Source organism: Debaryomyces hansenii, assembly GCF_000006445.2.
Source record: "Debaryomyces hansenii CBS767 chromosome C complete sequence".
Lineage (NCBI taxonomy): Eukaryota > Fungi > Ascomycota > Pichiomycetes > Serinales > Debaryomycetaceae > Debaryomyces > Debaryomyces hansenii.
This window is the reverse complement of record NC_006045.2, coordinates 854,013-870,705: the sequence shown is the minus strand read 5'-3', so window position 1 is coordinate 870,705 and position 16,693 is coordinate 854,013. Positions and strand designations below refer to the sequence as shown.

At 38.4% G+C, this 16,693-nt stretch overlaps 9 protein-coding genes across 9 annotated transcripts; 1 reads left to right on the top strand and 8 right to left on the bottom strand. All coding sequences in view use genetic code 12, as the record gives it.

Annotated features, from left to right (window-relative positions):
- Positions 1–36: 36 nt before the first annotated feature.
- Positions 37–1,965, bottom strand: DEHA2C09680g (DEHA2C09680p; the record flags this gene model as incomplete). The annotated part of the gene is made up of 1 exon (XM_458105.1): positions 37–1,965. One exon carries the CDS (start codon positions 1,963–1,965, stop codon positions 37–39), a length of 1,929 nt encoding a protein of 642 aa, XP_458105.2.
- Positions 1,966–2,165: 200 nt separating this feature from the next.
- DEHA2C09658g (DEHA2C09658p) lies at positions 2,166–3,371 on the bottom strand (the record flags this gene model as incomplete). The annotated part of the gene is made up of 1 exon (XM_458104.1): positions 2,166–3,371. One exon carries the CDS (start codon positions 3,369–3,371, stop codon positions 2,166–2,168), a length of 1,206 nt encoding a protein of 401 aa, XP_458104.1.
- A 653-nt stretch (positions 3,372–4,024) lies between these two features.
- DEHA2C09636g (DEHA2C09636p) lies at positions 4,025–4,300 on the bottom strand (the record flags this gene model as incomplete). Its single annotated transcript, XM_458103.1, has 1 exon — positions 4,025–4,300. The coding sequence occupies one exon, from the start codon at positions 4,298–4,300 to the stop codon at positions 4,025–4,027; it is 276 nt and encodes a 91-aa protein (XP_458103.2).
- Positions 4,301–4,762: 462 nt separating this feature from the next.
- On the top strand, positions 4,763–7,966 carry DEHA2C09614g (DEHA2C09614p; the record flags this gene model as incomplete). The annotated part of the gene is made up of 1 exon (XM_458102.1): positions 4,763–7,966. The coding sequence occupies one exon, from the start codon at positions 4,763–4,765 to the stop codon at positions 7,964–7,966; it is 3,204 nt and encodes a 1,067-aa protein (XP_458102.1).
- Positions 7,967–8,174: 208 nt separating this feature from the next.
- On the bottom strand, positions 8,175–8,840 carry DEHA2C09592g (DEHA2C09592p; the record flags this gene model as incomplete). The annotated part of the gene is made up of 1 exon (XM_458101.1): positions 8,175–8,840. One exon carries the CDS (start codon positions 8,838–8,840, stop codon positions 8,175–8,177), a length of 666 nt encoding a protein of 221 aa, XP_458101.2.
- Positions 8,841–8,926: 86 nt separating this feature from the next.
- On the bottom strand, positions 8,927–11,455 carry DEHA2C09570g (DEHA2C09570p; the record flags this gene model as incomplete). Its single annotated transcript, XM_458100.1, has 1 exon — positions 8,927–11,455. The coding sequence occupies one exon, from the start codon at positions 11,453–11,455 to the stop codon at positions 8,927–8,929; it is 2,529 nt and encodes an 842-aa protein (XP_458100.2).
- Positions 11,456–11,769: 314 nt separating this feature from the next.
- Positions 11,770–13,362, bottom strand: DEHA2C09548g (DEHA2C09548p; the record flags this gene model as incomplete). Its single annotated transcript, XM_458099.1, has 1 exon — positions 11,770–13,362. One exon carries the CDS (start codon positions 13,360–13,362, stop codon positions 11,770–11,772), a length of 1,593 nt encoding a protein of 530 aa, XP_458099.2.
- A 389-nt stretch (positions 13,363–13,751) lies between these two features.
- On the bottom strand, positions 13,752–14,969 carry DEHA2C09526g (DEHA2C09526p; the record flags this gene model as incomplete). Its single annotated transcript, XM_458098.1, has 1 exon — positions 13,752–14,969. One exon carries the CDS (start codon positions 14,967–14,969, stop codon positions 13,752–13,754), a length of 1,218 nt encoding a protein of 405 aa, XP_458098.2.
- Positions 14,970–15,268: 299 nt separating this feature from the next.
- Positions 15,269–15,985, bottom strand: DEHA2C09504g (DEHA2C09504p; the record flags this gene model as incomplete). The annotated part of the gene is made up of 1 exon (XM_458097.1): positions 15,269–15,985. The coding sequence occupies one exon, from the start codon at positions 15,983–15,985 to the stop codon at positions 15,269–15,271; it is 717 nt and encodes a 238-aa protein (XP_458097.1).
- Positions 15,986–16,693: the final 708 nt, after the last annotated feature.

Sequence of the window (16,693 nt, the reverse complement as noted above, 5' to 3'; positions counted from 1 at the left end):
TAGATCAAATAAAACTTCTATATAATTAATTCTAATCTATTTATTCTTCTTTGCATTCTTTTTTACATATGTACGTTGGTTCTGACCGCCGAAACCAAAACCACCGAAGCCACCTGAACCACCTGAACCACCTTTCTGTTTCATGAATTGTTTCATGAAATCATTTTGGCCAAAATTGAACTGGTATTGTTGTCCGCCACCTCCACCGAAAGGACGGGAGCCTCCAAATGGTTGCTGTTGTTGTCTTTGACCACCTAATGGATCATTAGGATCGTCACCTCTATCATAACGTTCTCGTAACTCTTTATCAGCCAATACTTCGTAGGCTTGGTTGATATCTTGCATCTTGTTTTCGATCTGCTCTGGTGTCAAATCGTTACCCTTATACTTATCAGGGTGGAATTTTAATGTTTGAGTTCTGTATGCCTTTTTGATGGTTTTTTCATCTGCATCACGAGAAATATCGAGGATTTTGTAGTAGTCAGTAGATGGCTTACGATTTGGAGGAGCTCTTTGATGTTGTTGTTGCTGTCTTTGTTGCCATTGTCTCTGCTGTTGTTGTTGCTGTTGCCTTTGTCTTTGTTGTTGTTGTTGACGCTGTTGGTTGGTATACCTCTCTATAACTTCATAACGATCTCTAAACAATTTTGAGCGTCTGACGTTTACATTAAAGCGTTCCAAGAGACGTTTGGCTTCTTCGTTTTTCTTTTTGGCTAGTAATTGGTCGATTTCAGGTATGTACTTTGGCAAAAATGGACTTTCGGTGTCCTCAATTTTGGAGCAATACGATCCAGCCTTCTTGAAGTCATTTAATTGAATAAATGATTCACATAGAATTCTATCCAAATCGATTTTAAAGCTCAAGGTTTTAAATGCCCTATCATTCCCTGATTCAGTTTGCACGAAGGCAGACGCTTTAGATAACAAGTAATCATAATTATTCTTAATGCTAGAAGAAAGTTTCTTCTTTTCTATTTTCGAAACTTTGACTTCATCATGGAGAAGAAAATCGTTAACAAACTTGAAATCAACGTCCTTATTCAAATCTTCATTAACATTTTGATTATTCTGGTTATTATTATCATTCACCAAGTAGTAATGACCATTGTTAATAGAATATTCTTCTAAAACACCCAAGAACTTTTGAAATTTAACGTAGAACTTAGAAATCTGTCCGCAACCTTTGTAATCGTTATCAATCTTTAAACAATTCTTCACGAACAACCACGACTTTTCAAATTGGACTTCGGTAAATAACAAGTAGTTAGCCATAGACTCATACCACAGTAATGTACTCATTGGCTGAAGGCTTATTAATTTATTCAAATCACTTATAATCAGCTTAGATGGCAGCTGTTGGTTCTCTGTTACATCAAGTTTACTGTAAATCTCCACAATACACTTTAAGTGAAGTTGGTATGCATTAGGACTAGAAGGCGTGATGGGTATAACCGTATTTTCCAATTCCAGAGTACATTGTACAAAATCTTTTTTGTTGTACGCTTTCTCGGCGTTAGCAAATGCCTTTTTAACCAACTCGATCTTTTTGCCAACTTCCTGATCTTCTTTCGTTAAATACCCCGTCAAAGTACTGAAGTCACCTTTTTCCAATAGTATATCAATCAACTTAGTTCTCGCCGGTTTTAATACCGGGTCTAAATCCAAGCATTTCTTAAGATCTTGAATTGCCAAATTTTCTTTATGTAAATTGATTTCGATTAAAGCCTTTCTGAAATAAAGTTGGGGCAAATGGTCCTTCAAGTCTGATTGTTCAATAGTCAACTGGCTTTCTAAGTCTCTGACCATCGAATTATACTGCTCTAATACATTATTAGTAGGCCCTTCACCGGAAAATAATGAATGGGTAAGCTGTATTCGCTCAACCAATTTATTACTATCATTTGAACAAACGGCCAAACTGATACAATATAGAATTTGAATAAGAAATAACGTGCAGTAATGCATCCCTACCAAGTTTTTTAAATACTGCTGTCGGTAAAGTTTGTAGTTATACAGTTGGTTGCAAGATAATTAATTTGAAATCTTTAAAAAAAAAAAATCGCTTTTCGCTTTCGTGTTATCAAAATGAGGTTTTAAATTATATGAGCCATTTTGCCCTTACAAAGAATAACGATACTTCTTTAATTAGTACTGAATAGATACATCTATTTAAATAATTTAGCTAAAGAAACAGCACCTTCATCATTCTTGGACATAACCTTGGCAACGGCCAATTCGAAATCTTCTTGGGTTATGTGAATTCTTCTTTCTCTCAATGCATACATACCAGCCTCAGTACAGACACCTTTAACGTCAGCACCGGAGCAGCCATTCATTTTTTCAGCGATCTTTCTTAAATTTATACCTCTTGTCAAGTTCATGGATCTGGAGTGAATCTTTAAAATGTCAGTTCTGGCGGTGATGGTAGGGGCCGGGAATTCGATTTTTCTGTCGATTCTACCGGGTCTTAAAAGGGCAGGGTCCAAAATATCCAATCTATTGGTAGCCATGATGATCTTGATGTCCTTTGAGTTTTCGAACCCGTCCAATTGGTTCAATAATTCCAACATGGTTCTTTGGACTTCGGAATCACCCCCGGATGAACCTTCGACACGAGAAGACCCGATGGAATCGATTTCATCCATGAAGATAATGGATGGTGCATGTTCTCTGGCCATGATGAATAATTCACGAACCATACGTGACCCTTCACCGATGTATTTTTGGACCAATTCTGAACCAGAAACCCTAATGAACTTACATTCTGTGTGGTGGGCGACTGATCTGGCCAATAAGGTCTTACCGGTACCCGGTGGGCCATATAATATAACACCCTTAGGCTGGGCGATCCCCAAACTTTCGAATAATTCGGGGTGTTTGACTGGCAACTCGATGACTTCTTTGATTTCCTTGATCTGTTTATCTAAACCACCAACCATGTCGTATGTGGAGTCGGGAACTTTTTCCACCATCATCAACGACACCAACGGATCAACCTTGTTGGGTAAGATCTTGTGTAAATCGTACGAATCGGCCTTCAAACATACTCGTAACGAAGGCGTCAATTTCTTGATGTCGATGTCTTTGGAAATGTTCACAATGTATTTACCTTCGGGGTGAATTTTGACCAAAACTTTCTTTAATCCCATCACCTTAACGACTTCTCCGACGTATGATCCTGGTTCTTGTAATAATCTTAATTCATCTTTTAATTGTCTAACTTTATTATTCAACTTGTTACGTTGTGCTTCCAACCGTCTCAAGTTCTGAGTGGTGGTTTGGATTTTAATTTCGGCATCTTGGATCTGCTGTTCGAAGTATGGCTTTATACCTCCTTCGTGAACGTATGTCTTACCCATTGCTACTGTCATGGTGGTAGTGAATGATAAGGATTGTATGGTGATAGTAGCGGTATCATTTTGCCTTCAAAGGTGGCCAGAGCGTGCGCGGATCAAAAAGTTTATATATGGGAATTTTTCAGTCAATCTGCCAGGGTGTAGCTGGTGAACTGATGGTGAAGAGTTGATGGTAAGGGTTGACAATGAGGAATTGATGTAGGGGTTGACAATGAAGAGTAGTTTGAGAGTTTCCCGATATGAATGGTTGGAGTAGGGTGCATGGTACAGAACTAGATGCATTTATTTGCTGGATTCTCGAACAGAACTCTTCGACATGTCAATGGCATCTATAATCGTAGTATGCGATCAGAGACCGTCACCCACGAATAGATCGTCGAGTCTACACCATACCACCCATCCATCATGATCCATATCCTGGCATACATGTTATACCTGGCATATGCTGATAGACTATATCCATTGTCATTTCATGTCGTCTACGGCCATCACACCTACAAACAACCCTACAAACAACCCTCTCACCAACCCTCTCACCTAAAACAATACCTCAACTATCTACAACTATCTATACCTCAACAACCTTCGTAATTCACACCCATGCACCCATACTAAAAATTGCACTCCCCAAATCAACAATACACCCATACACCCACATTATCACACCCTCAAAATCGCACCGACTCCCACCACCATCCTCTACTCGACACCATGAACCTCCCCACAAAACTAGCTCTCTGGTCGCTCGTGGCCTCTGCTGCCGCGTACCAACAATACTGCAAGTGTCTGTGCAACGAAGTGTCCATAGTACAGCCCATAGACCGCTGTGGAAATTGCACCAAGCAATTCTGTCTCAGCCAGGACATCTGTGCCCAGCCGTCCAATCCTCCCAAAACCCTTCCAGATGGCACCCCTGGCACCCCCGACCCTCCGATCATTCTCATAAATTGCTTCCAGACCGAGTCCTTCAAGGACTCGCTCGTGGTCTACGGCTTTGTTCTCCTACTCGTCGGTTTACTAGTATATGGTCAACTCTTCAAATAGTTAGTATCTCAATATACACAGTGTCCGTGTAAAATTCATCTCTAAGTATCAACGCGCACTCACCAATTTTTTTTTTCACTCAGCAAAATTTTTTACGCCCTTCCAAAAAGTTAGTGAAATACTTCGATTTAGAGGGATTTTAATAAGCTTAGGATTATTTTTATAAAATAGATCATTATATATTGATCTAAATAATAGTAGTTCACATTTTAAAGCAGATATTCATTGATTGGGACTATATTAGGTTAATAGGAACCAGAAAGGATATCATCGTCTAATTATACCAAAAATTGACCAAATTGTTTTTTGAGGAATAAAAACAGGAAAGGGAATATTTAGGTTATACCAGGCGACAAGTAGAGATGAGTGATAAGAAACAAGAACCAGAAGCGTCGCCCAGCTTGAATAATGCCGCAGTGGCGGAGGGAAGCAGTGGATCAGACAGTCAGCAATCGACACCAGTAAATGATCCGGCGGGAGTGAACCAGGGGTCGAATCCAGGGGCCAGTGGGGGCTCAGGAGCTCAAGAAGGATATTACACGGGCAATGCGGGCTACGGAGGGTACGGTGGGAACACAGGCAACGCCGGTGGTGCCAACAAGCCGTACAAGCATTATAACAGACAGAATTACAATGGCAACAATAATGGCAATAGCATCAACAACAGTGGCAACAGACAGCACTATAACAACAGAAAGGGGTACAATCAGAAGATCAACCACAATAACCAGTACAATAACTATAACAGCTATCCACCAAATATGTATGCATACGGCTACTATCCATCGCCATACGGCTACGCTGCGGCCCCAATGGTTCCGGGCATGCCTCCAATGCAATCGTTCCAACAACCACCATACTCGCCATTGCCAGGTGGAAAGGTCAAGATCACTACCAAGGAGGGCAAGCAGATTGATTTAGAAGAAAAGAAGAAGTTGTCCAATGCAACCAACACGCCGATCTCGTCTCCTTTACAAGGAACAGCATCTCCTGTCACTTCGCACATATCTCCAGTGGTACCGGCTGCAACCTCGTATGCCTCCGTCGCTGCTGCTGAAGAGAAGAAGCCTAAGGAACCGGTATCAGCGTCCACTTCGGTCTCGCCTGCTACTTCGTCTGCTGCTAGTTCATCGGCCACCGCTTCGCCAACCACCGCTTCGCCAACCACTGCCTCGCCTCAACCTGCTGCCAGTACCGGTAAATTATCGGTCGCAGAGGAGTTCAAGAGAAAGATTTTGGAAAGAGCTGCTAAGGCGTCAACGGCACAAAAGAAGGAAGAGCCTAAGACTGAAGCTCCAAAGGCTACAACTCCAAATACTGAGGCTCCAAAGGTTGAACCTCCTAAGGAAGAAGCTCCAAAGGTTTCAACCCCAGTGGCAGAAACTCCTAAGGAAGAAGCTCCAGAGGTTACAACCCCAGTAGCTGAAGCTTCTAAGGAAGAAGCTCCAAAAGTGGAACAACCAGAGACAGAAGCACCAAAGGTGGAAGAGCCAACGGTAGAAGAACCAAAGGTGGAAGAACCAAAGGTTGACATTTCAAATATCGAAGAACCAAGTACTGCACAACAAGAGACTAAGACTGAAGAACCAAAGGAAGAATCAGCCCAAAAATCAGTTGATTCAATTACAGAAGAACCAAAGGAACCAGTAGAAGCAGTTGCTGGTGATTCAGTTCAAGCCAAAGACGACGAAGAATCGAAAGACGATATCAAGGACACTGAGGATGAATCTAAAGCTTTGGAAACCGAAGAAACTGAACCTAAGGATGAGGGACCAACCATTTCTCAATTCTTTGAAAAATTACACACCAGTTCAGATATTGATGACCCATTTGCCGTAACTTATCCAAGTCCATTTGTAGGTGTCGATTCCAAATGGAAATCAGAAACTAAGAAATACAGATATGATCCTCAATTCTTAATTCAATTCCGTGATGTATTACAATTCCCACTTGACAATGAATGGAAATCTAAATTAGAGAATTTAGGTATCGTATCGACTGTTAACAAGAGAGGTGCTGGATCGCAATCTTCAAGAGGCATGAATAAATTTGGCAACTCAATGTCAGGTAGATTTAATGGCCCAATGTCCGGAAGAGGTCAATTTAATGACGGAAGAACTAATTCAAGAAGTGGATCTAAGAGAAGAGGTGGAAGTGGTGGCCCAAGAGATAAATCTACAAGAAAGGGTAACCAATCTAAGAGAGGCGGTAGAGATAGAGATCACCATGATGACAAGCCAGCTGAAGACGTTAAACCATTAGAAAAATCAGCCAACAGATGGGTTCCAAGATCAAAGGCTAAGAAGACTGAAACTAAGCTTGCACCAGATGGATCAGAAATCTTGGAGAGTGAGGAAATTGAAAGAAAGGTTAATTCATTATTGAATAAATTAACCTTGGAGATGTTCGAACCAATTACTGATGACATCTTAAACTTGGCTAACCAATCTAAATGGGAAGATAATGCTAAGACCGTAAGAGAAATAATATCGTTAACATTCGCTAAGGCTTGTGATGAACCATATTGGTCCTCTATGTATGCTCAATTCTGTGCCAAGATGTGTACTCAAATGAGTGATGAAATTAAGGATGTGAATATTTGCCTTAAGAATGGTGAATTTGCTAAGGGTGGTGATTTAGCCAGAAGAATTTTATTGACTACCTGTCAAACAGAATATGAAAAGGGATGGACTGATAAGTTACCAACAAATGAAGATGGTACTCCATTAGAACCTGAAATGATGTCTGATGAATACTATGTTATGGCTTCTGCCAAGAGAAGAGGTCTTGGTTTGGTTAAATTCATTGGTCACTTATATATCTTGAACATGTTGAATGACCAAGTCATTTTACTCTGTTTGAGAGATCAATCAAGTAATACTAAGGATCCATCGGAAGATAGTTTAGAAAACTTGACCCAATTGGTCAATACTGTTGGTGCTAGATTAGAAACCACTGACAAAAATAGAGCTGTTTTGAATTTTGTTTTCGATAATATTCAAACCATCTTAGATAATTGTAAACTTTCTTCGAGAATCAAATTTATGTTGATGGATTTACAAGATTTAAGATCTGCCAAATGGAAATCTGCTAAAGAAGAAGCAGGCCCTAAGACTATCCAAGAGATTCATAATGATGCAGAGATCAAGAAGTTAGAAGACGAAAAAGCAGCTGCTGAAAGAAGGAGAAAGAATAAGTCCAATGACTCCAGATCTAATTCTTCTAGAGGTGGCTCATCCTGGGGTAACCAATCAAAGAAATCTGAATCAAGAGCTCCAACTAAAGACTCGCGTGGATTTACCTCAGTACAATCTTCAAGATCGCAATCCAATAGACCAAACAACGCTTCAGAACAAGCAGCCAGTCATTTATCTCCTAGAGAGAACTCGAAGAGAACCGAATCAATTCAATCAAATGCTAATATTTTTGCTGCTTTAGGAGAAGGAGATGATGAAGAAAATAATGATGATGACCATGCGCACCATCATGAAGCTGAACATGAAGACAAAAGTGTTAACGTGAACGAAGATTCAACTCCGGTTGATCAAACTGAAAGCACTGAGTAATTTATTAGTTTCATTTTATAATTCGGCATCATGCTTCGTATTTTACTGGAGTAGAAGTTTAATCTGTAATATAGCATTTTCATAAAAAATTTTTATATACTATATTAATTATTTCCTGTTCTCTATTATCATTAGTCAATATAGGTTAAGGAATATATTGTTCTAAATCAATATCGCATTTATATATTATTCGATAAAATCTGATTGCTTAAGATGCAAGTGATTGTGAATCTCCTACTTTTTTTCTGTTTCTATAAAATGAAAAGTACCTCTTATGAACTTCACCATCCGTTGTAGACAATTCATTTTCACAATTCTCATTATTAGTATGTGGTTCGAATGAGCTATCTTGTCTTATGTTGTTACCTGGAAGCGTCTTGTCGTTCGTTATATCAAGGAATTTTGTTATTGGTTTTATATTTGTAGAAACTGAGTAAGCATTCTCGTCATCTTTGTATGTGATATCCATATGGCTCCAGTACTGGCGATGTATTTCACTATATTTCAAATATCCTCTGGTATCATATTTGTCATCAGAATCATCGGGTTTCTTTATTCTTGTTCCAGTTATTTTACATAGTAAACGAAAAAGAAAAATATTACCGAATATTATAATTTCGATTATGCTGAGTTGTATATTCATAACATCATCAAAGGACTTTTTAACTCTATCTCTAACACCGAATAGGACTATGACGTTAAGAATTAGACATCTGGCAACAGAATTAATTAACGAGCCCGCGATGATGAATATGTACTTGATAATCGAAGAAAATGCATTTTGAATAGTTTCACCTGTAGGTTCGTCGTCAAACGCCAAATCAGACTTCTTCTCTTCGCCTTTCTTTGTTACTATCAGGTCTTGGTCTGACATTGTTTAGTACTCTTATTGAGCTAAAGAAATATATAATTAAAAACGATTGCAAAAACCACAAACAAAACTTGCGACTATATTTTCTATTATTCCAGCTGTGTCTCAGGGTTCTTGATTAGCGATAGCTTAGTTTCATTGGCATCACTATCATCAGAATTTGAATCTTGTTGATTTCTCCGAACAGGGGAACAATCACGTACTTCTAATCCACCCACATTCGATTCAAGTAGAGAACTTGCAGTGATATCGATCACTGTCGAATTTAAAATTTCTAAACTCCCATCATCTGTATCATCAATATCGTGTGGTATTTGCATGCACAACTCTTTGTTCGCATCCCTGAAAGTATCTAACCTTTCTATTTCAAAAATTGGTTTCGGTGCCCTATTCGGTATTTCGTCAGCTGGTTTCAATAATTCTTCAACGAGCTTTGAATCGTATACCACTGCTACTCCATCGTCATTAAGAGTACCAATATGATTTCCATTCTTCTTATTATGCTTTTGAAATTCCAGGTAGCAGTAACTTTTTATGTATTTCAATTCCAGGATGAAACTACGGGATTCGGAAAGGTTTAATTTTTCAGCTCTGGTGAGTCGTACAACACAATTTGATAACGTAGTCAACATATCCGCATTAGAATTTTTAAATGATTTCAACAGCGCCATTGTTTTGCCCATATCTGAGTTATCAGATTTCAAGTATATGGCGGTGAATAAAATTAATTGCTTTCCAATAAAAAATGGCGTCTCTCCTCTATTCAAAAGCAATATCAACGAATAAATCGAAGATAAAACGAAGTACTTGGTCAATGTTACCTTTCCCATATCTATTGGTTTTATACCGTCCTCTTTATCAAAATATAGTGGGCCAGCCTCTACATCGCTATCATCAGATACTTCCATTTGAGCGATATACGATTTTTCCAAATCGTTATAACTCAGTGCATCATGTTGACTACTCCTGAACTCTTCATTGTAGTCACTAGAATCGTCCAGATTTAATAACTCTTCGTCGGCCTTCACAAATTTTCCCAGCAGTTTAGCAGGAATAGTAATCTTCATTACCAATGAATTTCTCTCTGATTTATAAATCACTGCTCTAACCTTATTCTTTGCATCCAAATAAGAATTATCTCTATTGTTATCCAAATGCTTAAGCTGCTCCGTATTATGATTTTCTCTATCCATTTTATTCAACATCCATGAACCAGATACAGATTTGGGAGAAGAGGAAGTACTTTTAGCAAGCTCATTTATTTCTAACCTTGAATTATCGTAATTATTTTCTGTAGGGCTTGATTCTATAGTTCTATACTTCTTAATATGTCTCATCGAATCGTATAAATTAAGGAACAAGCTTAAATTTTTGGTATCTTGAAGACCGGAAAGATTTATCTTGAGGCTTTCAATAGCTTTTTTCAAAGAAATGAAGTTTAATACAAACGATTCATGTTTTTCAGCTTCGTATGCAAGATCGTCTATATTATAATGCGTGCTTACCAATTCAACTAAATTAACAGCGGCTCTTGTATCACCATTGGATCGTCTTATTAGCAAATTCAAACATTCATCATCATAAAAAAGAGACCTTAAATTGCGCAATATCCTTCTTCTGATATTTTCATATAGTATGGCTTTATGTATCACGATATCAATTTCATAGGATTCTAAGGCCTTCAATTGAAATATTTGACAACGGGAAATAATAGCTCTACGGATACGTGTCTCAGGCTTTAATGTTGTTGCCCCAATAAAAGTGAATACTCCCAGTTCGATAAACGGTAATAAGAAATCTTGCTGAGTTTTAGTAAATCGATGAATCTCGTCAATAAATACAACAACGCGGAGGTATTCCATGTCTTTCTTGGACCTTTTCCGATTCTCCTTCTCAATTGTTATCAGTAACTCTTTTAAATCACTTACAGTAGCATCTGTTGCAGAAAACTCAACGAATACATAACCAGTCTCCTGAGCTAGAATTGAGGCAATAGATGTTTTACCGACACCTGGAGGGCCATGTAATATCATGGACGGTAAATATCCTAATCGGATAAAGTTTTTGATCGTCCCATTATGATTATTAATTAAATGCGTTTGACCAATAACTTCGTTCAAGCTCTTTGGTCTGATAACTTCAAATAGCGGGATGTTATCGAATATTTTTGAATCTAATCTCCTTCTTTCCGTTTCTTCGTCTGACAGATTGTCCGCTTGAGTCTCAATATTTTCCTCCTCTTCATTTACTTCATTATAATCTTCTTGTTCTTCTTTCTCTTTAATCTTTTTTGTTATAGTATCACTATGGCTATCCCCATTATTGTCATGAGATATTTTAGTGAAGTTCAGATTGCCATTTGCATCATGAAATAGGCATGGCTTATCATTAGAGTATTCTTCTTGTATTTCCATTAGACTATCATCATTATGATCATTACGATTTTCCGTCGATATGTTTGCATATGATTGTTTTTCAGACGTGATTAATGGATTTATTAAATTATTCTCATCCGTGATCTTCCCATGTAGATCTACGTTCATTTTTATATTGCCATCAGACTCAGTGGAGAGATTTTCGTTATTACTCGTTTCTTTAAAATCTTTCATATCTGTCATATAGGTACTAAGTCTAGCATCATCTAGAATCTATGCAAGACTAGCTTATGCTGTAGATTGTCAAGATAAAAAAGCAGTACTAAATATTTTTCAAAATCATTCTCACGCGAAATAAATGTATCTTATCAAGTATAGTATAGTATAGTATTATACATTATTATATATATCATAACCAATAGAGTTAAGTTTTATATGAGAATATCTAGTTCCTTATTAGATGAATTTAAAAATACGAAAGTCCTCTTCCGATACGTTAATATGATTCGTAGAGAATACCGAGACCAGCTACGTTGATTCAGGTTACAGTCCAAACTTCAAGTATTCATATTTGGAGATGGTGATGCGCCATTCTTAGTAGGATCACTAGTATTCATCTTATTTTGGGGTTGTATGTTCTGAGGCTGCTGGTTGTTATTGGTGGTCATAAAAAGTTCTAGTGCCTTCATTGGTGAAGCAACATTATTTGCTGCCGAGAATCCCATTAATGCTCTAAGATTTGACATCACATCTCCAACTTGCAATACTCTAAATGCATCTTCATGTAACCCGCAAGTGTCAGATAATGATATAGCGCTTGAAGATTGGTGCAAATAGTTGAAGAATTCCTGTTGACTTTTACCATGCTCCTTTTTGTCATTCTCTGATTGAGATTGGGAAAAATTCGTCCACTGCTTTTCTAAAGTTTCAAAGCCGATTGAGCTTTGAATATTAAAACATTGACAGTCAATCCATTCAATACGAAATTCTCTATTCATCAACATTTTAAACGTACCTGTAACGTTAGAAACGGAACCGTCTACGTAATTATATTGTATAGACAATCGAGATATAATGAAAATTGAACTATTGTTCATTACCTGAAACTTTAAACCTGGTAAGGTAATGGATAATTTAGAAACTTGACCCGATAATATTTGAGCTAAAAAAAACCTTGGTGCAGTCAATGTATTTAATTCAAATTGGCGAGGTACTCTATTTTGCTCTGGGTCCAAAGTGAACTTATCATTAGATGGTTTGTTATTGGTATTAGTATATTTGGAGGAAGGTGGTGTAGTAGTTAATCTCATAGTACAAGTAGGAACACAATAAAGTTGTATAACCTTCTGCCAGAAGCCTAATTTGGACAAGTTATCATATGATTCATTACTTATTTGATCAATTAGATTCAAAATACGAATCACTCCAGCATTACCCAAATTTCGTTTAAAAATTTTTGCATTCAATTCATTCTGCATTTGTTCTTGCTCTTGATTTCTGAAGAACTGTGGACTATTTGAAATTGGCTGTTTTTGCATCGGGGAGTGTAATTGACCTCCTGGTATTTGACCCTGAATTGGCATGTTTTGTTTCTGCTGAGGCATTCCTGGACGTGGTTGGCTTTGCGGAGTTGGCTGTTGTTGCTGCGGTACTATTGGCGTGACATTATTGGGAATCGGTCCGCCATTTATTTTCTGACCTGGTTGTACCGGTTGTACTGGTTGTTGAGGATATTGGGGTGGAAATTGTCCTTGCAAAGGAGGTTGTGGCTGATTGCCCATCTGAGGAGTATGTCCTTGAGATGTGCCGGCCGAGTTGTTAGATGTTCCTGGGATAGGGGCAGAATTGGGCCCCGATACTACTCCATTTGGGCTGAATTGTCCCATTTTCGCCATAGGTGCTTGTCCTGTCACTGGATTCCCCTGTTGAATAGTAGCTGCTCGCTGCATCCCAGGTCTTTGAGAAACACCTTGTTGTGCTGCTGGTTGTTGCTGCTGTATCTGAGGCTGCTGCATTAACGGATTACCATAGTTCTGATTCTGCATCATTGCTGCCATTGCCTGATTATTGTTGTTATTATTATTCATGCCAGCCATATTCATGTTCATCCCTGGCATGTTCATTACATTCATATTCAGATTTCCGTTCATGCTACCCCATATGCTTTGTTTATGCTATGTATCTGACTTAATCGGATTCTAATTCGGTATATTATATGGGTAATATTTAAATGTATTCTGCGTTGAAAAAATTGAACTTTCTTCTCTCAAATTCTTATCAATCGCTTCTATTTGGACCTGTTCCAACAATATCCAGCGCTTTTTCTGTCTAATTTTTACCAGCCTCGATAGAATTATCTTCTCTGTTAAATTACCGACACTCAAAGTACGTTCTAAATCAAAAGCGATGACGTTACTGCTTCTTTTCTATATCTTGAACACTGAAGAAGGGCCCTGACTTTAATTTTCAGCGAAGTTTGTTATTGTCTACACGTGATTCGGGGTCCGATATACAATAAGCCTATCTATATATATATACACTAATTAGGAGCTGGGAAACGTAAGACTGAGTTCCCGTCAAGGGTGGTAGTGTTAGAGACCCAGGTGGTTAGGGCCGGGTGGTCCAAGATTGGTCGTCTTGGCTTTAATGCCAGTTTGAATATATCCGCACTGCCTTCTTTATCATCTACTTCCCTAGTTTTGTTGGCTCTTCTCTTCAATAACTTATTCAAAGTATCCCTCTTTTCTTCTTCTAAAACCTTCATCTTGTAATCCTGTCTTCTTCTAGCGCTTTCAGCTTTTTTAAGGGCGATCTGTTGTTCTGTTTCGGTCTTCTTTGGCCTGGCCTTCTTTGAATTATTCATATTATCGTCCAACTCAAGGAACTCCTTTTTGGTGTCGACCTCCTCTTCCATGTACCGGGATCTTTGTCTTTCTGTCATCTTGGATAAGTCAGGGTTGGCACGCGGATTGTACTCCACTTCTTCGTCTGTTAGTATCAAATCCTCGTCGAGATCTTGCGGTTGTGCTTCAGGCTCAGGTCCACGGCGATTTTTCCTGGCTGATCTTTTAGGCGTATCTTCGTATTCGTCCTCGTATTCGTCTTCGTCTTCTTCATCGTAAAGCGTCAATTGACGTTTTCTGGTTTCTCTTGTTGTTGCTGGAACAGGATCGTGCTTCAACCTGCTAGATGTTCTGGCACCAACCTTTGCAGGGGAAACCAGCTTAGGAATTTCCTCTTCTTCTTCCTCCCTTAATTCTAAGTCATCGTCAATCTCATCGAGATCTTCTAATTTGTAATTATCTTCTTCATCACTAATACTTGGTATATCTTCTTCCTCCTCCTCCTCTTCTTCCTCTTCTTCTTCATCTAGGTCTTCCAAATCGCCCTCGTCCTCCTCTTCCTCCTCCTCCTCCTCTTCTTCACCTTCATCGTCTGCTGGAACCTTAGTGACATCCTCAGCAGCTTCATCTAAATCACTTGATTCTTGTTCTTGTTCTTGTTCTTGTTCTTGTTCTTCAGCTTCCTCATCCTCTTCTTCTTCTTCTTCTTCATTTTCTTCGTCATCCCCACCTTGCTTATCGTCGCCGTCGTTATCGTCACTCAACACTGATGATAAGTCTGAGTCCTGGTCTTTGGCATAGTTAAGATTATTATATTGCTCACCAGCTTCCTCATCTTGATCTAAAGCTATTGCTGATGAATCAGCTTCAGAATATCTTTCATCATCTTCACTATCGTTTATGACGGGGGGCATGTCTCTATTTTTACAATTAGGGGTCGATAATATGGCCTACTTCATTAAATCTACGTTTTCCTAGATATCTTCGATATTGGGCATCAGCTTACACAAAATCAGATTGATATTATTGCCCTACATGAATTATTACTATTACTCTTCTTCTTGATCTTAAGCTATATAGATATCTTATTGTAAATACAAGGTCGTTGGTTCATGATGCCATCAAAAGGTTCAATTCTGCAAAAACTTAGCACAGGAGTTCTAATCTAACAGAAACAGTGAAGTGAAAATTTCCAATCAACAGAGGAAAGCCCTTAGATTTGACCGCTCATAAATAAACCCTTCATGCTTCTTATTTCATTCTTGGTATCCACCGCCAAGTTTCTCTTTCTAGGTGCAGATCCACTTGACGAATCGGTATTATTGGGCGTTGCGGTGAATAACTCATTGGAGTTGAAATACGTCAAATCTGCCTTATTCTGAAGGTCTTTCAATGCAAAATTGACTGTTTTGTAGCTTGGTATCTCCTCTGAACGATAAGCTTCACAATTCTTCAATATTTCCGATAATCTCGTTAATCTGGTGGTTAATCTGTCTTGGAATAACTTATCCTTCTTATTCAATTCTTCTTCTTCTTCACTTATACTCTTGTAGCTAGTGGAATCCAAATATGAGTCTGTTGTTTGGCAAATCGCATCGGCATATAACTTTCCACTCCCATCATTCTTGTTTATGGCCACTATGGGTATGTGACTAACCCTACCAATCAAGTTCAAATAACAATCTCGAAGTTTACCACGAAATTGTTCAAGTAAGTCATAACGACGACTAGCTGTAGTCTGTAACAACGGTTTAAGGACAAATAGCCCTATTATATACGCCAATGTCAACGTAATGGCTGAACCGTGCGTCAATCTAATCAAGTATGCGAATAATTTGGACTTACGGCCACTATATTGGTGTGGCGATAAGGTATACGTGCTTGGATCATACGCCGACTCTGGTATGGTGAGTATTGGGACTCTTGACATGGTATATCGTTTGTTATATGTATTCCAGCCTCTATCCCTAACAGCTACAAGGTGTATGAACTTGATATCTTTTAGTGGAGTAGCCTCGGCTTCATCTGTATTTGTCTATATACAGGGATGATATACCAATACTTAACCTGGTCTACTGTTTAGAGGTGCTAGATAACGTTACATTATTGAAGTAAAGGGTATATATATGGTTCTTTTATGTTGGGATATTGTTCCATCCTGTTCAATACTTCAAATTTGCAAACGGAGCTATTTAAAACGAAGCATTTTAGGTGTATCAGTAGATTGCAAAATTTAGATCTGTGCTGGTGGGCGAAAGATTTATAGGACCCGCAATTAATGGGTCAATTAATGGGTCATATACAGCCCAATATGCATCATATAAAACAAACTACAAAATAAGCTGGCAGTACCCTATTTAGCTCTTGGTGAATGATTTTACCAATAAATACGCATGACTCATAGTAAGGATATAGGATATGAATATCTCGCTACTCTGCTCGAAATTTTAAAATCTCGAGTACAGAAGGAACCTGATCACACACTAGTTGGTTATATTTAAGGGAATTTTTTTTTTACTAAGTGTATGAAAAGCGGATAAATAGGTGATGCAAGATATTCGGGAACATAATCTGAAATACGTCGTTAAATGTGAGCATGCTGATGTAGAAGATATTTCTAGCGTAGCTCAAATTCTTA